This window comes from Peromyscus maniculatus, chromosome 16 (assembly GCF_049852395.1).
Source record: "Peromyscus maniculatus bairdii isolate BWxNUB_F1_BW_parent chromosome 16, HU_Pman_BW_mat_3.1, whole genome shotgun sequence".
In the NCBI taxonomy this organism is placed as follows: Eukaryota; Metazoa; Chordata; class Mammalia; order Rodentia; family Cricetidae; genus Peromyscus; species Peromyscus maniculatus.
This window is the reverse complement of record NC_134867.1, coordinates 8429184-8454846: the sequence shown is the minus strand read 5'-3', so window position 1 is coordinate 8454846 and position 25663 is coordinate 8429184. Positions and strand designations below refer to the sequence as shown.

The 25663-nt window shown below is 49.3% G+C and overlaps 1 protein-coding gene across 1 annotated transcript in view; it reads left to right on the top strand.

Annotated features, from left to right (window-relative positions):
- The window catches only part of Prep (prolyl endopeptidase), a 115146-nt gene that overhangs the window by 76632 nt on the left and 12851 nt on the right, over window positions 1–25663 (top strand). Inside the window, exon 10 of the mRNA XM_076552356.1 lies at window positions 1539–1642. Coding sequence (XP_076408471.1) covers window positions 1539–1642 — 104 coding nt within the window. The remainder of the gene's footprint in view (window positions 1–1538; window positions 1643–25663) is intronic.

The window sequence follows — 25663 nt, the reverse complement described above, 5'->3', positions numbered from 1 at the left end:
GAGCAGCCGGTTTCACTGTGTCCCGTGGGACCCCAGCAAGCACTGGGGTCCCAGGACCGATTTTTCTCACACTTGACAGTTATGTTTAAAGTACAGGAGGAACCGTTTCCATACCAGCCTCTCTGGCTCACTCTCTCAACTACAGCACTGCGTTGTCTAGTTGTTTCTTCGAAGTAATTCTTAAATATTAAGAGGGTAGTATTAAATTCAGGAAGCAGAATTTTCATTAGTGGTTTAATATGCTGGAATTCTTGGTATATATTAGTTATTTTGTATCATGCACAATTACTGGGACAGAGTTGGAAATTGGATTCTGAAATGACATGTGATGGATCACCTTTGGTTCCTGGTTGCTGCCTACATGTGTGTCCTTGGCTGGGTGTGTGTCAGGTAGCACAGCCCCAGAGGGATTGACTGGTCAGGAGACCCCGGAGAGGCTGTAGACCTTGAGTAGATCATGGGGCTTCCCAGCAGTGTCCTTGAGGTAAATGACTGCAGATGAGTTTTTCATTTTGGGGGGGCTTGCGGGGGTGGCATTCCCTGTGACCTGACTTGGTTGAAAAGCTGTTGAGGTCAGTTCGGTGTTCTACCTTTTCTTAGATCCCCCAACGTGTGCCAGCCTTCTGCAGTGAGTGCTCAGGTTGCTGTTGGTGTCGGCTACTTTTCTGGTTACTGTGACACAATGCTGAACAGAAAGCCCAGTTTAATGTGTGTGATCCATCATGGTGGGTGTGGTGGTTTGAGTGAGAACGGCCCCCAAAGCTCCTTTATTTGAACGCTTGGTCCCCAGTTGGTGGAACTGTTTGGGAAGGATCAGGAGGTGTGGCCTCGTGGGAGGAGGTGGTCCCTGGGGGTGGGCTGTGAGGCTTCAGAAGTCTGGTGGGATTCCCAGTCTCTCTCTGCCTCACGGTTGTGGATCAAGATGTGAGCTCGGGACTGTTCCATCACTCTACCATCATGAACTCGAACCCTCTGAAGCTTTGAGCCAGATTAAACCCTTTTCGTAAGTCGCCTTGGTCGTGGTGTTTTATTCCAGCAATCTAAAAGTAACTGAGACAGTAGGGGAGGCCTGAGAGTTGGCTCCTCGCTCACACGAGAGCAGATCAGGTAGCAGAGAGAGAGATGAATGCTGGTGGTCAGCTGCCTTCCTCCTTTTCCCCCTTATATTCAGTCCAGGACCCCGGTCCATGGGATGGCACCACCTACAGTTGTGGGGAGTCTTCCTTCCCCAGTGAAACCTCTGGAAATGCTCTCCAGGAACTCCCAGGGCGTGGCTCCCAGGAGACTGCAAATGCAATTCCGTTAACGGTGAACAGTGAGGTCACAGTGTTGGAGGGGGAGGCAGTAGGCGGTGGTGCTGATGAGACCTCCGCTCCTCCAGGGTACCGCTCAGGTCAGACTCTTCTCATCTGCTTGACACACCTACCAGGGTGCTGATGGGCTAGGGCCCTGCCTGGTAGCCTCGGGTAGTACCTAGCATCTTTGTGGCCCTTGTGTTCCATGAGACTTGGAGGCTAACCTGAGACTTCCTCTCCTAGGTGTCATTTACCACTGTGATCTTACCAAAGAGGAACTGGAACCCATAGTTTTCCGAGAGGTGACGGTGAAGGGAATCGATGCTTCTGATTACCAGACAATCCAGGTATGGAGAAATTGATGTCTTTAACAGGACAGTTGGGGAATGTGACTCTCGGGCTGCTGTTCACATTCCACCTTGTCAAAAGCCTTGGAGCTAACCTATGGTAATACAGAAGACAAATATCTTTGGAGTTCCTGCTGTTTCCAGGCATTGAACCAGGTGCTTAGAGCCCTGCAGGAGGCCCTGGAGTTACTGCCCTCATAGCCTTTGGGTTCTGCTCCCATGACTGTTCTTGACAGGAAATGAGCACCATTTGTCTGTGTCTGTCTGCCTACTTGAAGTAGAGATTGCCAAGCTCAGGTTGTCAAGAGATTTGCTCCGTGTAACGTATCTCCCTCTTTAGTCTGAAGTCTGTGTGTTTCTGCTCAGTAAAGCAGGTACTTGCAGCACCCCTGAATGAATGGATGAGCAAAAAAGTTGTTCAGACACCGCACCTCTGTCCCCTGTCGCTGTCTTTTCAGGGTGAGGCTCTCCTTTTGGCTTGTTTAGCTCCCTGAGGGTGTTGAGTTTTCCAGAAAAATGGATGGCTGTTTGATTGACGTGATGGAAACATCTGTCCTTTGCAGTGAGAGATTGCCCAGAGTGCTGGGTGTTTCAGGAGGCACTCCCATTCCAGATACAACAGGACTGAGGCACATAAAAACTCACAGAGACTGTGGTAGCATGCATGAGACCCACACAGGTCCCGGACACACAGCCCCACCCCAACGAAGAAAGCTGTCTGTAGTTGGTGCATGCTGGCAGAGGAAAAGCCAGTTTTTGCCAGTGGAATCTCACTGGGTATATTAGCCACACTTCCAGGTAGCCCCCATGCCCAAGAGTAGTTGGCCAGCTGCAAAGAAACTCAGTGGTGTTTTGTGTAGGCATTTTGCCTCATTTTGTTTTGTTTGAGATTTTTGTTGGTTTGTATGTCATATTGGTCTTTTGTTTTGATTTCTTTGTGTGTGTTTTTGTGGAGTTTTGTTTTTGTTTATTAGTGTGTTTTTTGTTTTGTTTTAAAGAAAGAGAAAAAGCATAAAATTGGGTGGGTAGGGAGGTGGGGAGGAACGGGTGCACGGGGGGAATCAATCAAAATTACATTGTGCAAAAAAATTCAATAAACATGTCAAAGAAGCTTAAAATAAAAGGCACTCCCACCTGGAAGGCTGAATCACACAGGCTACAGATCAGGAACCAGAACATTGACAAGACGGCAGTAGATCCTGGACTCAAGGATCTTGAAAGCTCCCAAGGGCGTTCCCATGACATCTGACATCGGTCACTGTGATGGGTGAATTCCCTCCGTTGTCTAGAACTAGTCTTGTTGATGGCTGGATAGAGACTGTAAGTAAAACTTCATTTACAAAAACAGGTGGAAACTGGGTTTGGTACAAGACTGTGGTTTACCGTCTGTGTCCTGTATTGACTGTTAGCAAGCTGGCCTTCTGTGTGATTGGAGAGCAGCAATACCCATGTGCTTATCCACTGTCTGACTGCTGGGTATTTTGACTGAATGGCTGCACCACAGACTGCATGACCCATTATATGTGTCCTAACTTATTTAGTATGTTAGGACCCTTAAAAGAGTTTGTTGGATTGTGATCTGTGTGAATAGTATTTAAAGTCAGAGACACTTTCAGACAGGCCTTACTTTGCCTTACATTAGGTAAGTCACATAGCCTTCCTGCCACTATTTCCATTGTAAGTAGTTTTCAGTATCCCTTCGGGGTTATTAGAAGGTTGTGAGAGCCTGTTTTCAGGTTCCTCGTGGCTTTACCCAGCAGGTCCACATAGGACCACGGGCCAGAATGCAGGTGTCTGAGATGGTCTGCACTTGGCTGTGCTGGGGGAGGAGGTCTTTTGCTCCACCCCTTGGCGTCTCTATAAAAACCCTGAGGCAGAGACAGTCAGGGCCTGTTGGAAAAGGTTCCAGGCCTTCTCAAGGCTATCCTGTATTTTCTGTCTGTTTATCTCTGCAGTATTCTCCGAAATAAATCCTTCTATCTAATATTTCCTGCTGCTCGCACTCAAGAAAACTCTGGGGAGCTGTGGGGTTGGTGGGTAAATGCCCCACAGAAGGTAACATGTATTATGAAGTAACATAGATTGAGCACAATCTATTTAGTTGAATAGAAATAACTAGTGTTCATGTAATATTTTTTATGTCAGCTGGACTTGTTTGACACCTAGCTTCATTGGACAATTGGGCATTTAGGAGGGCTTCTGTGTGGGTCACTGCCCCACATGCTTGTAACGTGGCTCTGCAGAAAATGTATCCCTGTCAGCTGTTGTATTGACTCGCGTAAGGCCGCCTTCTGGTCCTTGCCTGGGCGTCCCCAGTGAGGATGGCATATGTACTCTTTTCAGTTCCAAACGGGAGGATAATGCTGTAGCGCTCAGCACGTGCTTGTGTGGAATATAAACCCCTTAGCTGTGACCAGAGCAGCTGAATTTCCAGGAGACCGTGCTCTTGGTTGCCCAGGGCCAGAGTCATGCCACAGCTCGGAGATTCCTCTGTCCCTGACACTCCATGACACAAAGCTGGACCTTCTCACATTGTTAGAGCTGCTTCTCTGGAGGAAGAAGATTTGTGGTGAATATAAAACATTTCTCTTTCCATTTTGGGCTGTGCTATGCTGGACAAGTGCTCACAGCCCGAGCCATGCCTAGCCCCTGCGGTGAATGTTTAGGGAGCCTGGGCCAGCGTACTGGCTTGCGGAGGGGAGCATGCTGCTGCTGCCCCTTGTGGTCGGTGCCTGTCACAGCATCACACTGATCGTTGTTTCAGGTCTGTTGGCAGGGGTCTGGGTCTACTTTCTGCAGCAGAGAGCGGATGGACGCAGGTGTGCTCACAGTTTGATGGTGCCCTCGGCAGTCACTTCCTGCCTCAATCACAGGCTCTAGGGAGGGATTTGCGCACGAATGAAAAGCACCCTCGCAGTGTGTAGTAAAACGATAAGTAAAGGCAGCAGTTTGGAAAAACTCATTTCATTTTCAGTTATCCTGGGTATTGGCCCTTTCGGTCCCACATGACTTGGGTTTATAGTTATTCCATGTGTGATCTGAACAGACCTCGCGGGCTGCTCTCTTCTGCCATCTGTAAGTGACTGCAGAAGCTTGGAGTAGCCTGCGGGCCTGGCAGCCGCTAATAGTGTCCACGACCTCCGACATCCTAGAGCTGCCTTCTTTCTAGAGGCGCAGCAGGCCGGAGAGCCAAACTGGGGCTGGGGGGGGGGGGGGGGGGAGGATACATGGCTAAAGACAAGGTGAACAGCCTGATGCTGAGTCCGTCAGCAGACACAGAGCAAAGCCAATGTCTGCAGCTTTTCTCCATCCTGGTGGCCATCCTGGGAAAAGCAAGTGCATCAGAAACACCTTCTCTACTAATTTTCTAAGTTGCTGTTCAAAGCAACCCGATAAACAAGTCTCAAAGAATTTGTCGTCTCTCTCCTCATCTGAGTTTTAGGTGGGTTGATTAAATCCCTTGTTGATTAGCATTTCCTCTGTTTTTTATTGTGAGACAATCATATTCTGGTGATTAGAACATGTCTGCCCAAGTCTTTTCAAAAGAAGCTAAGATCATTAGCAGCGCCATCTTAGGAAACAGATTTGTGAACTTGCCTGAAGAAGCTATCTACATGTATCACCAGTAATCCGTTTCTTTTTTAACAAAGTGAAAGAATAGGGAAGTTTAGTCCATCAGTGGATACAATACCTGTAACACTGCCAGGGACATTGTGAATGCAGCCGTTCCATATGTGGGAACTGTTCTAGGAAATGTAGTCGGGTCTGAGAGGTGAACACGAAGATCTGAAAAGAGCTGAGGATGCCACTGCCGTGGTCCAGGGAAAGATGCTGTTGAATGTGGAGATGTTCCTGGCTGGGGTGAAGAGCAGTCAGGAGACGGGGAGGGTGTGGGGTGTGAGTGTTTTTATAATCACTGGCCGTTTACCGCCCCCTGTCATCCAGAGCATGCATCTGCTTTTTCATTGCTGTGAGATTCCATAATTTCCACTATTCTGTGGTGCCTCTGGCCCGTGTCATCGGTAGATGGAATTGTGTGCTGTGGCTGAGCAGGGCATAACAAAGAAATGGAGCGTAGCCAGAATACGCTTTCTGGCTTCTCACAGGCTCATTGTGGTTCAGCCAGCTGGGAGATTGGTTTTTTTTCCCCTCAGACTAAAATGAAAGAAAAAAAAATCATTGACCTGAAAATGGACCAGTGGCTGAATATACTCCAACAACTCTTTTCTCTACAGTTTTATGAAAGACAAAATAAATCAGAACAACCCCAGTATCCATGTTTTATAAGCAGGTGCAGACTTGCTTGGGATGGGACAGTCGTAAGGGTTGTTTGTTAGCATTTGGCCCTCATGCACTGCCTGTGTACTCCTCCTTTACGCTTAGTAGGACACTTCCTCAGGATGGCCTCCTGTACTACACACCACCGTCCTCACAGGGGTTCGCTCTAGCCCTGAAAGTTCGCATCAGGTGATTGTTTGAGCTTACCAACATGCCTTAGGGTCAAAGTGGTGGGATATCTGTTTTCTTAAATTAGATTTGGGCTTTGCATTTCTTTAATTTAGGTTTCTGTGACCTTGCTAATAATTGATTTGTGGATGCTAACTTACAGGTTCTGCTATTGAGAACATGTATTTGTGAACATGAGTAAGCTTTTTAATGCCATGAACTTTAGCTCCAAGCTCACAGCGTCTGTAGCATCGAGAGCCCAGCCACGTCCTTGTGAGCTGACTGTGGCTCTGTTGATAATACTGTTCTTTCTGTAGCACTGGGTTCGTGGAACTGGGCCTTGGTTAGAAATGGAAGGGCGGTGGCAAGTTGGCACAGCCAGTAAAGGTGCATGCTGCCAAGCCTGACAGCCCGAGTTTGGCCTCTCAGTGGAAGGAGAGAGCCAGTTCCCACAAGTAGTGCTCTGACCCCAGTGTGTGTTCCTCGGCACGTCAACACGCACACACACACTCACGCACACACGCACAGTGAGAGAAAGGTTTAACATTTTTGAAGGTTGGTTCTGGACTCGCTGTGAAATACTCTTCACCTGAAATGCCGTCGGGTCTCGGTTTGTCGCCTCAGCGTCTGCGTTGTTCATCTTGTACGGTGATGTAGTCCCGTGTAAACAGACTTGTGGAGCGCGTCAGCATTCCGGAGCAAGGTGTGATTCTCCTGTGCAGAGTGCGCATCTGTCCTTGTCTCTGAAGGTCGGCCGGGGTACAGTGGCTTCACCGAGAAGGATGGCAAGGGTCTGTGTCCGTATGGTAGAGAAGTACGCTCTGTGCCCTGGCTCTGTGGTTGGTGCTGTCTTCAGTGTTGTTCACACTTTCTCCTCCATGTCTAAAACACAGCATCACTTTGTGTCAGCCTGGAACAGCCATAATGTGTAGATATCAAGGAAGCCTTGAGAATTTAGCTAGCCGTCTTGGGTAACCGTATAAAATCTGGATCATGAAAGGCCATAAAATGGAATACTCCTCAGCTCTAAGGGAAAATGAAGTTTAAACATTTGCAGGAGAATAGATGCCCTTAGAATGTATAATGTTAAGAAAGGTCACATAATCTCAGAAAAGAAAAAAAAGCACATGTTCTTTCATATGTGGAATCTGGCCCATCATAAGTCTGTATGTAAACAAATTACACGTGGGGACAGTGTAACATGAAGGAAAGAGAACACAAAGGCTAAACATAAGGGGACGGGGAGGGCTGAATGCAGTGATTGTTTTTCTAGTTCTGGTTCCGACATGCCTTTTTGTTTGGTTGGTGTTGGTGGTGGATTAGTACATAAAATACATCCGCTACTGAAAGTGTAAAGTGTAATGTTAATCCACAGCCTTTGCTCTAAATGACTATTCTAACTGTATAGAAATTCACTGAGTTGTGTGGACTTTAGAGCTGGTTAGTTTGGGTATGTGGTGTTTTTGCTTATGACATTAAAAAATGAAAATAAAAAATAAAATCTACATCATGAAATGTTCTGGTCTGTGTTTCCTCTGGGTTTCTCTGAACTTGGTTCTAAGGAAATGGACCTGTTTTAGATTATAAGTGTGGTCTGAGTTGACCTTGGTCCAGGAAAGCAGCAACGTGTGCCTGATGCCTTAGAATAAGGGAGGGCGCCAGGTACGGAAACCAGCCGGTTCTCCTGGAAGATGTGGGACACCACACGGTGGCCAGCACTGTAGGGATTTTGCTTTACTGAGTTGCTAATGAGTCAAACAGCTACTGATTTAATATCAATGGCTTAGACCCTGTTTATTGCTCAGTAGTACGTATTTCACATTCGATGCTGCCACTGTTGTGAATCACACTGAACACGACCTTAGTACCGGAAGTGACAGTTGTTCTTGCTGTAGATTTCTTCACCCTTACCTAACGTATAAAATTTTTAGTATTTCAGATACCTGCATATATTACTGAATTTTCTGTTATTTGTGATAAAGCCGCTTACGGGGGGTTAATATTTCCCTAGGAGCTGTGGCTTTGAGAGATGTAAAGGCTTCTGCTGGTGAGCTCTGCCCATGCTGAGGCAGGTACACTTCAGGCTCCACCTTGCTGTCTTAGAAAACAGAGGCATGGTGTCTTTATTCTGGAGATAGTAGAAAGCATCAGGGGCATGGTGTGCCTGTCATCCATACTTGTTCCTAGCCATTTTAATAATGCTTTTTTTAAAATGAGATCAGTCTGGATGTGATTTCAGCTCTCAGACAAGAGGATCTTAAGTTCGAGGCCAGCCTTCATCCTTAAACAGCCGAAACAAACCAAACTGTTTTTCAGTGTAGACGCGTCTCTGAACACCAGGGAAAGTAAATCAAAACGTCCATGGCTTGAAGGTCATCGAGCACACAGGGGCCTGGCTAGTCAAGGGGTCCCCACCTCCTCTCCTGCTTAGCCACACAAAGCTTCCATTCCCAGCATGACTCATGATCTCATGGCTGCTGGGGGTTTGGCCACATTATATCCATTCTTCAGCCCACAGCAGCTCTGGCTGTGTCCTCGAAAGCGGCATATGTCACATCTGCTGGCATGTTATGGGTAAAGAGTAAGGCCTAGTTGCAAGGAGGTTTGAAATGTAGTGTAAATCCTAGGGGGAGGTATGTGCCCAGCAGAAACATGGAGCTTATTATCAAAGCATGTTGAGTGGGTGTGGGGGGCAACTGGCAGCTTTCCACACAGAATAGGAGCCAACTAGGTATTTGGAATGTGCCCTGAACCAGAGGACGCCACACCCCCTGCTGGCCAGGTACCTAAATCTCACTCTTAGAGTTGGAAAACATTGAAAACTTAGACTATTGGAATTTTGTTGATCTCTTCTTGGACCCAGTCATCGTTCAGTAATCAGTTGTTTATTTAGCACTGAGTCTGTGTACTTACTAGAACGTTGTTTTCTGTTGTTCTAAACTTTGCTGTATTGTGGTCAGATAGGATGCACTTAGCTTTTTCTGAATGTAAGATTTGGTTTGTGTCCCGGGATGCGACCTGCTTTAGAGAAGCTTCGGCTTGCTGCTGTGTAGAGTCTGTATCCTTTGGTGTTTGGATGGAATATTCCGTAGATATCTACGAGATCCGTTGATGTGTGGTAATGATTCAACAGTGATTTTCTCTGGTTTTGTCCGGATGACCTGCCTGTTGGGAAAAGTGGGGTACTGGAACCACTTACTGCTGCTGAACTGGAGTGGGTCTGTGTCTTTAATTCCGGTAGCATGCTTTTTGTATGTCAGTGGGAACCAGCGTTTGGTGCAGATGTGTGTAGGACTGCAGTGTCTTCTTGGTTAACTGTTCCCTTGATCAGAATGAGTTGTCCTTTATCTTTTCTCATTAGTTTTGGTTTGCAGTCTGGCTTGTTACATTAGCAGCGCCTGCTTTCTTCCTGGTTCCATTTGCTTTGAATGCTTTTTCCATCCTTTCACCTTCTTGTTTTAACATTAGTGACCACACACTACAAAAACAAAAGCTGTGTGTGTGTGTGTGTGTGTGTGTGTGTGTGATGTATATGTTCATGTTTGTGTGGATATGTGCATGTATGTGCGTGCTGAGGCCAGAAGTCGACATTGCGCATCTTTGTTGATCTCTTTGGTTTAGCTAGACGAGCCGGCCAGTGTCTCTCATGGACCCACTTCTCTGCTACCCCAACCCCATCCCAGCGCTGGAGTTACAGACACACCACCAGATCTGGCTTTTAGGAGGATGTTGGGAGTAGAAACGGAGGTCCTTGTGCCCAGATCGTAACCCCCAGAGAGACCACCAAGAACGAGCATACCAGAAAGCAAAAGCAAGGTTTATTCCTGCTGCAAGTCATGACAGGGAACTCATCTCAAGCTTTCACTGGCAGGGAGGAGTTACTCTTTCTTGGGGAAGTTAGTTTTTATAGGCAAAACCCATAAAATTTCTTAGAGGGGAGGGGGTCAGTACGGGTCCATCCTTGATGGGTCCAGTTTTTCCCAGGCCTGGACTTTATCTCATTCTAGCTTATCTGTTTGCCCTGTCAGGAGTTTTACAACCCGTCTCCAGGGTCTGGTCATGTTATCTCCAGAGAGGGGCATCTCATGGTTAATCGGTTACCATCAGACATCCTGACTTTGTTCTTTTGAAAACACCTGACTTCACCCTCTCTAGGAAGGGGGAACTGACTCAGTTTTGTTTATTTTTAAGATATCTCTTTCCTCCGCTCTTTTGGGTTTCTGGGGAAACTGGGTCTGGGTCTTTTATCTCCAGTGCTGAGATTAAAGGTGTGTGCCACCATATTCCCATCCCATTTGGTTTTGAGACAGGATCTCTATAGCCCAAACTGGCCTGTGTTATGCCCAGATCGCATCCCCAAAGCCGCCACTGGAGACTTCAGGTACAGAATGCAAAAGCAAGGTGTTTTCTAAGTTTACAAGCCTCGGCAGGGAGGCTCGTTCCAAATCTCTCAAGTGCAGCAGGGAGGTTGGAAGGAGCTCTCCCCTTTCTTTGTGAGGCTAGTTCTTAAAGGCACAGACCATATAATTTATTTCAACCCGCCTCCCTTTTTTAGTCTTTTGGTCGAATCAAAGTCCCTGTAGCAGATACGGCCACCTGGGAAAAGGGGTCTAAGTTCTTATCTACACTTAGGAATCCTGGTTTAAGCTTCTCTTTGTCTGTAGGGGATGGGGGTGGGTGTTACTGAGGTTTCACAGTCCTCAAACATGCGTAGCAGACAGTTTACCAACTGAGTCGTCTCCCCTGTCCCCACACAAACACTTGACAAGGACATGCTTCTCCAATAAAGGGATGAGTTTGTGGCTTGAGGATATAGGAGTATATGAGTTCTGAAGGGTTGGTTGTCTGGATCAGTGAGGAAGCAAGGGAAGCCAGTGTCCACATGACTCTGGGCATTTGACTCCTGTTTTCCGTCTAGCCTGTGAAGGATGTGGACATGGCTTCTCCTTGGGGGGCCTACTGTGAGAAACGGAGACGTGATGCAGGGATGCAGGTGAGCCTGCAGCCCGAGGCTGGGCCGCTGGCCTCATAGCCCCTTCTTTCCTTTTTCCTGCATAGCATGTGTGCCCCGTCGTGGGGTCTGGCCCTGGGGACAGAGCTGTGGCTTCCTAGGTTTGAGTGTGGTTGATGGTGTCCCTGAGGAGGTCACACATAGGGAGGGTCTCTAGAATGGCTGTGCTGGGAGGAGTAGGACCTAGCTGAGGCCCTCGATGGGCGGAAGCTGCCTGTTCTTGGAAGGGGTTGAAGTAGCTCTCCCGAGAGCTCCCGGGAGCTCAGCACCTGAACCTGAACCTGCCTTCCTGTATCTGGGTTTGAGGCCTTCCTCCCACGCCTGTGCTTGTCACGGTCGCGTGTGCACATCGTGGTCATGTGTGCACGTCACGGTCGTGTGTGCACATCACGGTCACTTGTCCACGTCACGGTCACGTGTCTGCCGCAGATAGCGGAAGGGAGGGGGCTGAGGCTTCCAGCCTCTGAAACCAAGGTCAGCAGGCGTCTTACTTACTACCTCGGTATTTTGTAACAGGGAAAGACAAACTAAGGCAGGTGCTTTCTAGTGGCCCGACGTGGAGTTGTGATGGAGCCCTCTCACACTGGGAGGCTGGCGTACAGGCCAGGTCAGCACTTTAACAGTTGTGATGGAGCCCTCTCACACTGGGAGGCTGGCGTACAGGCCAGGTCAGCACTTTAACAGTTGTGATGGAGCCCTCTCACACTGGGAGGCTGGCGTACAGGCCAGGTCAGCACTTTAACAGAGGTGATGGCTTCCTAAGGTCAGATCCAGGCCAGGGCTTGGGATTCCAAACCTCTGGGGATCCTTCTAAGTTAGTTGTTCTCTGAAAGAGTTCAGGGCGTGCCTTTGGTATTCGCTTTCTTCACCTCTGTAATAATTCGGAAGGGGAAAAAGACTAATGGGCTTTAGATTTAAATGCTCGCTCTTGCTTCTCAAACTTTCTACACTCAGTGTCTGGTAAGTAATTACTTTGTAAATTCTTGTGGAACTTATTAAATACTAGAAATACTCTACGTGTAAAGGGGGTAAAACCTCACAAATTTACATTTTGTAGATATGTTATTTCTGATGAACTATTTTAAGGGACAGATGCTTTGTGGTATTCATGTTCACCCGTTCATGTGGATGGGACTTCAGTGGTTTGCTATTTGTATATTTGTTGCACATGCCACACTTCTGTGTGACTTTATTTACATTTTTAAATCCTGATCACCACACATGGAAGCATGAGCCGATTTAAAATATATTCAGAAACGAAAGGAAACTGTGTATGCTTTTATCCTTGTCATTTCCCCCGAGGCTCTGGTTATGGAAACTAACCTAAGACCTCGTCACCCTGTGCACCAAGTGTGGGTAGCAGCGTTTGCAGCCAGGCTGGTGGCTGGCTTTCCTGCTCCGCCTCACAGACGTGAAAACACTCCAGTGTCCGTCCACACAGCTCTGCCTTCTAATAAGTGACGTTGGGCAGAGAATTACGGGGCTAGAACAGGATCTGACTGACAGAACCTGTGTCTCCTCAGACTGGTCAGGAGGCATGGGGGGTGCCCTGCCCGCTTCTCTGCAGGGGTTCCCAGGAGGACACTGTGGTGGCCCTCTCTACACCTGCTTTTGGCTTCCTGCTCTGCTCTGTCTTTTGGGGTAAATGAGTCTAATGTGGGCCCCTTCCTGACCTTCTCTCCGGTTTCCTACCCCCACCCTTCCTCTCTGCTTTGCCTGGATTACATGGATGGGGGTGGATGGATGACAGGGTGAGTATAAATATCCCCAGGATTGGGGATATTCCATTACCTCCCTGGAGGAAAAGCCAAATGACGTGCGTAACCGACATTGGGCTGTGAAGAGGGATGAAAAATTTTCCATTTCCACCATGTAATCCCTTGACTGTGCTATGAATTCCCTGGCCTGTGCTTTGAGGGGTGGACTGGCTCATTCCAGCTCATGCCTGGTGTTGAACAAATGAACACCACAACATGGGTGTGCTGTCCTGGTTATACACAGGGAAGGCCATGTGAGAGTCCATGCCGGACACTCCGGGTCCTGATCATCATACGTGGGTTTACATTTGTTCTAAGAGACTTGGCTTTTGATATTCATAAACAAAGGAGTAGGAGCTGTGTTCTCAGTGCCTGCCTTGACTCAGCGCTGCCCGGTGCCGTGCTGCCTTCCTGCCGGGGTCCAGGTTCGCTTTCAGCCAAGCCACGTGACTGCCATTGTCGTTCTAGTCTTTGTTCCGTTTCCCCAACTCTGTAAAGCCATCTTACTGTTCCTGCCCTTGGGAGGTCGGTCCTGAGTGAAAGACAGGCAGAGAGCAGCCGCTGCCTTTGGCAATGAAGTGTGGATGTCGCCCACCGTATGCCAGGCTCCGCCCGTGGACTCTGTGTACTGCCTCATTTCTTGAGAGGAACGCTTGAGTTGTGCTGAGACGCTGTGCTGGCTCCTCTTGGCAGGCACTCAGAGTCAAGGCTTCGTGCCTTGGCTAATTCTTTCAGATGCTCGTGTAGAGGTTGATGTAAAACACTGGGGCTTTGCTGAGACCCTAGAGACGGTTTCTTCACTCACCTTGGTTGATATTTCAAAAGAAAGACTAATAAGTCATCTACTGCACTGTTAATTCTGAAACGTTGAAGATCATCTCTCTACGAGGGTCTGCTGAATTACACCATGGACGACACTGAGTCCTGGCCTCCTCGGCTGTAGGTGTGTGTTGGAGTATGTATGAGTGTACCTGCAAGTGTGTTTTTAAACAGGATATGAGCTTTGATCCCAGTTCAAGTAATAGGTGATTCTGGAGTTGTACTTTTAAAAGAAAGTCATTTAGGATACAAGTGAAAAGGTCATTATATGCATGCATGCTGCCTATAGACCCTTAACTTCTCTGTGTTTTATATAAGCTGTATCTATCCATTCCGAAGGTTGAGTGTGTATGTAGCTGGTGTAAGTGTTTGGGAAAGCCTGGGACAGTGCACCTACAGTCTGAATGTGGGTGGCAGGCCTTTGAGAACCGGGGTTTGCTTGTGTTGGGAGTGCTGGCTGTGACCCTTGCTCAGGAGCCGCAAAGGTCGGAGCCATGGCAGGGTGTTGGGGCGTGGATGGGGCTGCCTCTGCTCTTCCTTCTGGTGGCACCTCTCACTCCAGTCCCCCGGCTGCCGTCTGTGGTGCTCCGCCACTCCTCCAGTCCCCCCGGCTGCCGTCTGTGGTGCTCCGCCATTCCAGTCCCCCGGCTGCCGTCTGTGGTGCTCCGCCACTCCAGTCCCCCGGCTGCCGTCTGTGGTGCTCCGCCACTCCTCCAGTCCCCCGGCTGCCGTCTGTGGTGCTCCGCCACTCCAGTCCCCCGGCTGCCGTCTGTGGTGCTCCGCCACTCCAGTCCCCCGGCTGCCGTCTGTGGTGCTCCGCCACTCCTCCAGTCCCCCGGCTGCCGTCTGTGGTGCTCCGCCACTCCAGTCCCCCGGCTGCCGTCTGCGGTGCTCCGCCACTCCAGTCCCCCGGCTGCCGTCTGTGGTGCTCCGCCACTCCAGTCCCCCGGCTGCCGTCTGAGGTGCTCCGCCACTCCAGTCCCCCGGCTGCCGTCTGCGGCACCCCTCACTCCAGTCCCCCGGCTGCCGTCTGCGGCACCCCTCACTCCAGTCCCCCGGCTGCCGTCTGTGGTGCTCCGCCACTCCTCCAGTCCCCCGGCTGCCGTCTGTGGTGCTCCGCCACTCCAGTCCCCCGGCTGCCGTCTGTGGTGCTCCGCCACTCCAGTCCCCCGGCTGCCGTCTGCGGCACCCCTCACTCCAGTCCCCCGGCTGCCGTCTGTGGTGCTCCGCCACTCCAGTCCCCCGGCTGCCGTCTGTGGTGCTCCGCCACTCCTCCAGTCCCCCGGCTGCCGTCTGTGGTGCTCCGCCACTCCTCCAGTCCCCCGGCTGCCGTCTGTGGTGCTCCGCCACTCCAGTCCCCCGGCTGCCATCTGTGGTGCTCCGCCACTCCAGTCCCCCGGCTGCCGTCTGTGGTGCTCCGCCACTCCAGTCCCCCGGCTGCCGTCTGTGGTGCTCCGCCACTCCAGTCCCCCGGCTGCCGTCTGCGGTGCTCTGCCACTCCAGTCCCCGGCTGCCGTCTGTGGTGCTCCGCCTCCATCAGAGGATCTGCCAGCGTTGACTGGAGGGGATTGGATGGGGGAGAACCATTCGTCTATCCTGCTGGTGTTTTCCACGAATAACTTACCGCGTGTCAAGCCACGAAGACAGGGGTGGGCTTGGGAGGGGTGCCTTCGCCCTGGTGAGGTAGGAAACAGAGAAAGTGAACATCCACGGTGCGCGTGTGAGGAATGCTCTGAGTACTGGAAAGGAGGTCTGCAACCGAGGATGGCTGAGGGGCCACTCACTCCACTCGGGTGGAAAACAGGGCTAAGAAGGACTCAACCACGTGAAAATGGGGAAACAGACAGTTTAGAATGCTAAAGCAAAGACTTTGGAAATCAAGTAGTTGCCCACAAAGGGAACCTGAGGTAAGACTGGGTCCAATAAGAGAGCAGGAATTAGACAATGGATGCAGGCATTGTGTTCAGATTTCACATTTATTCCAAGTACAGTCGGAGTCACTTTGAAGCCCTATACTTGAGAGTGGCATGGTTCTGATGGAAGTCCTTTTCCATCTTGTGGAGAAGAAATTAATGATGCTGATGTGGAAACACATCTACAGCATAGGCTTGCTAATAGAGGAGACTGCCTGGGGGAGAGTGGAGACCATGGACTCTGGAACGGTGAGGGAAGGGGCATAGCAACGATGACTCTGATTCCACGTCTGCGAAGCTGGTACCGTTGATCAGCGTGTTGGCAGTCGGTTGGATAGGATGGCTTTGGCAGGAACATTATTTTCAGTATGTTGTTTCGGAACATTATCAACTGTCATAAAGTGATGATATATATATAATACAGTGAGTGCTTTGAATCTTACACTCACAAGAGAGATGTGAATTAGAGTTTAAAATGTGGGGATCTTCATTGTGTTATTTAGATACAGGGACAAGACCCAATCTCATGGCAGAGAAGATGGTAAGGCATGCAGAAGGCTCAGGACTGAGCCCTAAGGAGGATGGATGCCTACGGCAGTTTGAATGAGAATGGGCCGCATAGGCTCATATATTTGGAAAGCTTGGTCCTCACAGTCGGTGGACCTGTTTGGGAGGGACTAGGGGGTGTGGCATTGTTGGAGGAGGTGTGTCCCCAAGGATGGGCTTTGAGGTTTCAAAAGCTCATGCCATTCCCACTTAACTCTCTGCCTCGAGGTGGTTGCCGCAGCCTCTGCTCCAGCACCATGCCTGCCTGCCTGCTGCCATGCACCCCACTGCGGTGGTCGGGAATGTTAACCCTCCGCAACCGTGAGCCCCGAATTCAGCAGTTTCTTTTATGTTGCCTTGGTCATGGTGTTTTGTCAGGGCAATAGAACAGTAACTAAGACACTCTTCTAGGGGTTGGTTGGACAAGGAAAAGCCAGAGAAGGAAGAGAAACGAGTAAGGAAGGGAAGGGAAATGCAGATGTGGTGGACGAAGAGGCAGAAGAAAGATGGCAGACAGCGCTCTGTGCTGATGGTGAGGAGGAAAGAAGCATTTCTGGATTTGATTGTAGTAGGAGCAGCTCTCGACAGTGTGGGCGCAGTGCTGGAGGAAGAGAGGAGGGTTTAGCGGAGCTCGCAGCATTGGCTCCTGATGGGCGGGTGATCCTGCACTGATCCTGCGAGAGGAAACGCTTACTGGTTTTAAAGAAAAGCTCCCTTGGGGGTTTATTGAAGGCATCTGACTTGGAGCAGCCATGGCCTTCAGCAGCTTCCTGATTGTTATACTCTTTTACTTCTCCGGGTTATCTTCAAATTTGTCATTTGTACCTGAAGAATAATGTGCATAGATGTGCCAAGAAAAATTATCAGTAAGTTAAATTTTTTCTTCTTATAAATTATACTTTACAGTAGCTGGTGGTCTGAGCTCAGAGTTACGGAAATTTAGATTCCAACCAGCACTACTTATTCATTGCTATTAACAAGCCACTCCAGAATGTCAGGGCCTTAAAGCCAGAGATCAGTTATTTACTTAATTACTTACTTACTTATTTTGTCAGCGCTGGGCATTGAACCCGGGGCCTTGTGTATCTTAAGTAAGTACACTTAACTAAGAACCCACACTTGCTGGAGTGTGTGCACCCTGTTATCAGCTGTCGTCTTAGGCTCTGTTCTACAAGCCTCACACTAGCACCTGTGTGCAGAGCCTTCCCACCCAAGCACTGCTTCTCCCTGTGGCGCAGGATTCGGCCTCCACGGTGGCTTTCAATTCTTTTGTCTAGAAGTGACATCAGCCACATGTCACACCCAGCATACCACCGTATCATAGGGCAGACCTTGAGAATAGGCAGGGTGTGAGAGCCGGTCCTCTGCTGGCCAAAGCGGGGTGGAGCCCAGGAATCAAGACAGCCTCGGTAGGATGTGGGGGTCACCTCAGAACCCTTTCAGTCTTTTACCGAAAACCCTATCAAGAAAAAAAAATCCATTTTGTTATTATATGTTTTGATGGGTGATGTCGTTCTGTATGCTGTGAATGTGTTGCTTTGATTGGTTGATAAGTAAAGCTGTTTGGCCAATGGTGAGGCAGAATAAGGTAAGGCGGGACATTCTAACTGGAGAGAGAGGAGAGAAGAAAAGACAGAGCAGAGAGACACCAGCTGCCACCAAAGGAACAACATGCCAGCATACTGGTAAGCCATGGCCACGTGGCAACTTATAGATTTGTAGAAATGGGTTAATTTAAGACATAAGAGCCAGCTAGCAAGAAGCCCTCCATGGCCATAGTTTAAAAATAATGTAAGCCTGTGTGTGTTTATTTGGGTCCGAGTGGTTGCGGGACTGGCAGGTGAGAGAAATTTGTCCAGACTGAGGACCAGGTGGAACACAGGAAAACTTCCAACTACAATGTGTTCATTTTCCAAGCACTTTCTCTAAAAATATCTTTTTTTAAAAAGTCTTTTTTTTTTTTTTCCTTTTTTTCTCTATGGACCTTATTATTTTCTCTGGCACACTCCAAATCATGAGTGTGTGTGACCTGAATACACTGTTTTTATTAAGGAATGTCTCCTGCCTTACGTGGTTTCCTGCAGGCTTCTGTGGCTCAGTCTGCCACCATTTGTCTCTGGACCCTGTGGATCCTGGAACCCTAGGTTGGGCCCAGCGTTGGGTCTGTGAGGGGAGGGCAGGCTGAGGAGCAGGGCAGACAGGAGACGTGGTGACTGGTCCTGTCCCTCTGGTTCCCTGGCCCCCCTCCTCCCTGCTCCTTGTCTCTCCCGCCTTGAGGGTCTTTCTGGAGAGCAGTGGCACTCGCAGTGGCCACTGTGTCCCCCACAGCTGGATCTTCCCAGCTGCAAGGCTGAGAGCAGAGTTAATGTACCAGGGTGGGCTATTTCAACAGTGAGACTGCCTTAAACATGTTCTTTATCAGTTGGAAGAACATGAACCGTCTGGCCGGCTCTGTCCACATGGGTGGACTGCAGCCTCTTGTGAACATGTTGCCCCATAGGATTGAGAGCTCTTACTGGGCTGCATAGGTGGGTAATTAATGGTATCTTTGATCCTGCAGCAAGCTGTCTTCACTGCCGGGCTTGGTACCCACAGACAGGGCAACCCATGCTGAGCTCGCGGGTGAAGAGAAAGTGACTTTGCCATTGTTTCGTAGGATGCTGGGATTTCTTCACCACCAGCCTGTCTTTTACAGCTGTGGTCATCTGCCAATTGTCTGGCCTTGGGTGGTGCTCACAGGCCCCCTCAGCCTGACTCTGGTCCTCTCTGTGCCTCATCTCCCACGGCTCTCCCTCCTGCCCATCAGAGTACAGCCATACTGACCACCTTGTTTTGCTTATACACGCGTGCCACCCCCACGTCACCCTCGCCTGACAACTCATCCACTTTGTCGGGATGGGAGACACCTTCGTGTGCCACAGAGCCCTCCCCAGCCCGCCCTCCCTCCCTGTGTCAGCTTTTATTGTTTCTTTGCTCTCACCATGAGCTGACTTCACGTTTTCGCATTTCTTTCTTCCCAGCAGAGCGCAGTTTTGCCCACTGCTGTGTGCTCAGAGCACAGAACAGATGCGCATAAATGTTTGACTGAATGGGAACAGCCGTGACAGGTGATGGACCGTGAAATGCGCTTATCGCTGGAAACCTAGAGGCACAAGGCCGTTCCTTTCTGCATCATAGAAAGGAGCCATCCTCTGTTCTCCTGTTCTTGCCCACTCAGAACAGACTAGAATCAAAACAAGCATCTGCTACAGTTTTACTCTAGAATTGTTTTTGTAAGGTCTAGTCTTTAGAAATTGTTTTTGTCATACTTTTAGCACCAAAGCAGGAAAAGTGCTGCAAGATTTTCTTTGTGATTCTCAGCAGCATTTGTGTTTCTGGCAAAATTCCCTCCTTCCTGGCTTTGGTTTAAGTGAGGTCCCCGAAAGTCACCACATACAGGGGTGCTAAGGATGTGGTGGCTGTCCTGGCCCACCCTGCTGTAAGTAATCGGGAATTGCAGAACGAGAGTGAGCGGGCGGGAATGGAGGGGCAGGGAAGGCTTGCTGAAACGTAATTCTTGTAAGCACTGTGCGTTTTATCTGGCGGTGTTGGCCATGCAGAGGCTACAAGGAGAGGTGGGGTTCACTAGGGAAAATGGGAAAATAAGCATGTCTGGCGATTTAATGTGGGGTGGTTATGAGGTCCTGAGGAAGCCAGAGGAGCACCTAGGACCACTCTGGAAGGCGCAACCTAGGACGCTGTTCCAAAGGAGAGCAGCCCGCACAGCGGGGAAGCAAGAACACAGCCGGAACCTTGGGCTGGCCAGGTCTGTCCCGGCAAAGCAGCAAGACGGGCCTGCGTGGGATACACGTGGGGGCATCTACCTGCCAGGTGCTCAGAGAGCTGGAGGGACCTGCAGGCTGGCATGGCCACGGCTGGGAACTCCAGTAGTATTTAAGAAGGAAAGAGAGGACAGTTTCAAAGGACACCGGTATGAAGGATGCCAGGGACACGCATCGTGGAAGCCAGGAGAAGGGTCCAGGGGGTGGTCTGATGTAGCAGATGCTGTGCAGCGGAGCAGTGATGGGGGCCCCAGTTACTCCTCTCCCGGCCAGCCTGGAGCAGGGGGATGAAAGCAGCACCTTGCTTCCAGTGCAGAGCCCGGGCTCTGTGTGCTGTTAGGAATGTCCTGTGAAACTTGCTCGGTGGGGATTTTGTACAGTGGGTGCTGGCTCTGTGGGCAGCTTTCCTGCACACCCTGGTGGTTTATCTATCATCGGTACTGCGTCCGATGTTCCATTCAAGACTCCCATGAATACGATTCCATTATTCATCTTTGGCTTTTCACTTTCTCGATCACCACTGATGATAAAAAAAAAAAAAAAAAAAAAGGCTGAGTGTGATTAAAAGTATATTTATCTGTGTGTAGGAACATTTCAGAGCAATGCACCAAACCTTTTCTATCATGCTAGCTCTCAGGGTGAGGATACAGTTTCACCCGTGAGATCTCCATGCACAGATACAAAGGAACACTTTGCACAGCCCAGTTAGAATAAGTCAGAAAGGATTTGTCCCTGTATTCTCCAGCAGGGGTTCTCAGCTTTGTGATCTGCCCTCCTCCTCCTCCGCAACCCCTTTTTCCTTTCCTGGTGCGTTTCCTCCCAGAAGCTGCAGCAACTCTGGACCGTCCCTCCTAATTGACTGCTGTCCTGCAGCCTGCCACTGCCAGCATGCATCGAAGCCCGGCCCCTGGGCCTGCTCACAGTTCTCAGTTGGGTGCTGCAGAGCCCTGGAGCACCCCAGGGCTCCTAAAGATTGTTCCTTAAGTAACCTGAAACCATCCGTCAGAGTCACAGACCCCTTTCTTCTGGTGGTTTGCGTCATCCGGGAGATGCAGGTCATAGGATCATAGTATTTCCAACACCAGATTCACACCCTAGACCCCTTTCTTCTGATTCACCTGGAGGGTCTGTTTTCGAGGTTTGCGTCATCCGGGAGATGCAGATCACAGGATCATAGTATTTCCAACACCAGATTCACACCCTAGACCCCTTTCTTCTGATTCACCTGGAGGGTCTGTTTTGGTGGTTTGTGTCATCCGGGAGATGCAGATCATAGGATCATAGTATTTCCAACACCAGATTCACACCCTTCAGATTCTATTTTGTGCATACCTGCTCCCCACTGTCTCACAGAGAGTATGAGTTTTGTGTTGAATGTGCACATAAAATAGTGGTTGGACTAATGCTCTGGGGTTGTATTTCTAGGACGTTTGGCAGACCCGTCCATTCAGGGCTACTCTTTATGTAGTCCTATTTAATTCTCCCATGCTGCTGTGGACTGCACAGACCTCGTTCCCTTTTCCCCTGACTAACATCTGGATCTCTTTAGTAGTTTACCCTCTTAAGGAGTGAATAACTAACTCCCGGCCACAAAAAGTTCCCTTCTGTTCTGTAATTGAATATTCTAGTCAGAGCATTTTGGTTATTTATTGTTTTTTCCCAATACAATAAATGTTCTGCTATAGTTTTCAGTTAATGAGGATTTGAAATGAATTTCAGTATCCTTGTTGGCTTTATGATGCAGGTGCAATCTCTTGCAATAAATTACTAGAGCTAAAAAGTTGAAGATCCATACAGCTCTCTGCCCTGGCATTGCTAAATTAATAGGTTAACAGCTAAACCTAAGGAAAATGTCAGATGTTAAACTTTATTTTTATTAGTAATAGGCTGGGAACTGGTGACCTTAAAAGGATTATATAATCTTGACAACCCTCAGCCAAAGCTAATTTTATTATTTTCCAGCCTGCAAAGCATTTTGTGGCCAGACTCGAGGCTACTGTGTTTGTGTAGATTTTTAATGAAAGGCCATTTAAAACACTTATGTTGCTTAATTGAATGCAGGGCCCAGTTGGGATACGCATCTCTGCATTACCTAGCCTATGGGTTCTTTTTTTGTTGTTGTTTGTTGGGTTTTTTTTGTTTTGTTTTGTTTTGTGTAGCTTTGCGCCTTTCCTCACTCTGTAGCCCAGGCCTCTGCCCCCCCCTCCCCCCCCCCCCAGTGCTGAGATTAAAGGCGTGCGCCACCACCGCCTGGTTTTAGCCTATGGGTTCTAAGCACAGACTCTTCTAAATACCATGCTAAATGCAGAGGCAAAGAGACACATATTTGGGAAAGGCACCGAAGGAACCCCACAGAGGTCTCAGGAGCACCCCGGAAGGAGGGGCCAGGGATTGGCTGATTCCTTGTTTACTGTAGCTGAAGAACATGGAGTCTGGGGCCAGAGTCTACTTAGACCTCAGCCCCATCATTTAAAGACATGTGGCTTGGGCGGGTTAATTTTCTTACCTGTTTTCTTTTGCTTTTCTCTTGTATTTCCTTCCTTGTTCTTTGAGACAGAACCTCACTGTGTAGCTCAGGCTGGTCTTAAACTGATGATCTTCCTCTCTGAGCTGGGATTACAGTGTTACACCTACATCTCAGGGACCCCCAAAAGACCACCACGGAGACTGAATTCCGTATGTAAAATCAAAGAGCCTTTATTTTCAAGCTCGGAGCTTAGACTGTCTGATGCAGCGGTGAGAGCAGAGAGCCTGGAGTCCAGGCAGGGTGGGGTTTTTATCATAGCAGAGGTTGGGGTGAGAGGATTTCCAGGGTTCAGGACTCTGACTGGCTGACATTTGTCTAGGGGTATAGAGAATGTTTGGAATGTCAGGGTCTTCCTCTTAGATGCAGGCCTCCCAGGTAAGCACTCCAAGGGTGTTGTTACACTAGTCCAAGTATGCCAGAGTGCATTTTAACCAAGTTACAAATGAAGGAAACCCTGTTGTGGAACGTGTAGAGCCCAGCTGGCAGGCCGTCTGTGTTGGCTTTTGTTTTGTGGTGTATATGGGGAGTAGGGGGTGTGACAGAGAACAGCTGGCTGGGGTTGTTCACTCCCTCCTTGACATGAGACACCATGACCAAAAGGACGCTGGGGAGGAAAGGGTTTATTCGGTTTACACTTCCACATTGCTGTTCATCATCGAAGGAAGTCAGGGCAGGAACTAGGTACTCAGTCCTGGGTCTGGCTGAGCTGGGTACTCAGTCCTGGGTCTGGATAAACTAGGTACTCAGTCCTGGGTCCGGCTGACCTGGGTACTCAGTCCTGGGTCCAGCTGAGCTAGGTACTCAGTCCTGGGTCCGGCTGAGCTGGGTACTCAGTCCTGGGTCCGGCTGGGCTGGGTGGTCACGGGTGATACATTCAGCTGCTCATTGATGATGGGCACTTACAGCAGGCGAGCTTTACATAGACTCGCTGTCCTGCGCATTGTCAGAGTCCTGCGCCTTTCTGAAGAGAAGGCCTGCCTTTTGTCTGCTTCTTTACAGTAACAAGAGGAAGAGCCCTCTCCTCCAGCCCCTTGGGATTTCAAGTAATTAAATTTTGAAGGGGAAAAAATTTAAGGGAAAAGGACTTTCTTACTTACTGCTTAGCTTTGCATTGCCGTGGCATTGTTTGCTGTTTGCAATACCTTTGATGAAGGCTCAGGTCTAAAATTGCTTTCTCGAGATCTAACCGAGCTTCCAAATGACATCTGTGCACATAGACTCCTGGGTGGGGCTTATAATCCACTCAAGTCAAAGATGTGCCCATCACAGGCTCCTTGTAAAAGTGAGCCCGTTGGATGGCCCATTTGTGCTGCCCCTTGCAGGAAGATGGAAGCAGTGTCCTCAGCCACGTGAAGAGCCATTAGTCTAGGAGGACAGGCTTTTCCTGCCCCTTAAGTGGGCACCTGCGAGCTCCACATAAGCACTTGGTTTTCCTGTCCACTAAAAGGTTTCCAAAAGAGCATTGTCATCCCATTACAGGGCAGTGCCCGCAGTAGACACCCTGAAAGGACAGGTGCAGGGGAAGGAGAGATGTTTTGTATATGCAGGCATGTTTCCAGGCTTTGGGGAAAGTGGGGAAGGATACAGCCATGAGTGGAGGATGTGTAGGAGGCCGAGGGGAAAGACTTTTGAAAGAGCTGGGAGAGACAGAACAGAGGATACAGGTGGCAGGAGACAGTAAGCTGTGAATATAGATCACACTTAGGAAAGGTCAGTCCTAAGAAAGCCAACGGTGAATTCAGCTTGAAGAGCAGGCCGGGTCAGACAGAGTCTATTTACATGCCCCGGAAGGGAGAAAGTTCCAAAGCTTAAGTGGTGATTGGAAGAGGGCAGCAGTGGAGGAGAAGGTAGGGATCAACACCAGGACCCGGTGATTCTTCTTGCCACCGGGCTGCAGAGGTCAAGTGGGCTTGGAGAAGGTCTTTTGCGAACTCTAAATAGATGGCCTCTGGAAAAATGGGTCAGATACAAAAGGAAGTGGGGGTGCCGGTGTGGGATGATGGGAAACAGAGAATGTGAACCAGTTGGAAGCAGTTACTCTAGAATCAACTTGGACGGTGCTAGGTAGGGGTGGGTGTAAGGAGACATTCAGGAAAGACATGGGGAAAGAAATGCAAGGAATGCACATGGAGACAGCCTCACTGCAGTTTCAGGGCCCGGATAAGCTCAGGGGCTGCTCATTTGTGATGAAGTGACTGTCATTCCCTGGGTGTCCGGCTGCTGGAGAAAAGAAGCCAATGGATTGAGATTAGAATTAAAGGGTCCCAGGAATTCGTGACAGTCACAGGACTGACCAGGAATCCTGAACTGGACAAAAAAAGAGCAAGGGAAGCTGACCGCTAAAGACACACAAAGGATTGAATGTCTGAGAGCTTCAAAGTGGCAGATTGCCTAGACGAGTATCCAGAAAATGCACCAAGTCTGCACGTCTATTAGCTCCACGCCCCTGGAAACATAAAATGGTTCTTCATAGATGCTTAGACCCAAGAAAGGAGGAAAATAACCCCCAGCATAGACTTAATGCAGAGCGTTTTGCTGGTGTTTGTGAAGTAAGGAGTCTGTGGCTTTTCCTAATCTAGCAAAGTGGCCTTGAAAAGAAGCCTGGACCACTCCTCCCTCCCTCCCTCCCTCCCTCCGTCCCTCCCTCCGTGTGCGTGTGTGTGTGTGTGTGTGTGTGTGTGTGTGTGTGTGTGTGTGTGTGTGTGTTAGTTTTTATTGTATGTGCTTTACTTGCATGTATGTCTCTGTACCTTGTGTGTGCATGGTGCCCTCAGAGGCCAGAAGAGGTTGTCAGGTCCCCTGGAACTGGAGTTATGCCCCATTGTGAGCTACCAGATAGGTGCTGAGAATGAACCCAGGTTCTCTGAAGGAGCAGCCAATGCTCCTAACCACTGAGCCATCTCTCCAGCCCTGACTACTTTTAATGACAGTTTCCAGAATGCTCACACGGTGGATCAGGTTTTAGTGTAGGCTCAGTTACTGGTAGAGGAGCAGTGCGAGTATTTTAAGGTTGAAATTGCCTTTTTACAGGGTGGTTTCTTGCCCTTTTTTTTAGACAGCTTAAAATACCGTCATTGTAACATCAGAACCACGGCAACTTAAATCATGGTTCTCAGTGTCTTCACTTTTCATAACACCTCAGAAGCACGCTTCGGTCCTGGAGCCACGTGACATGGGGTGG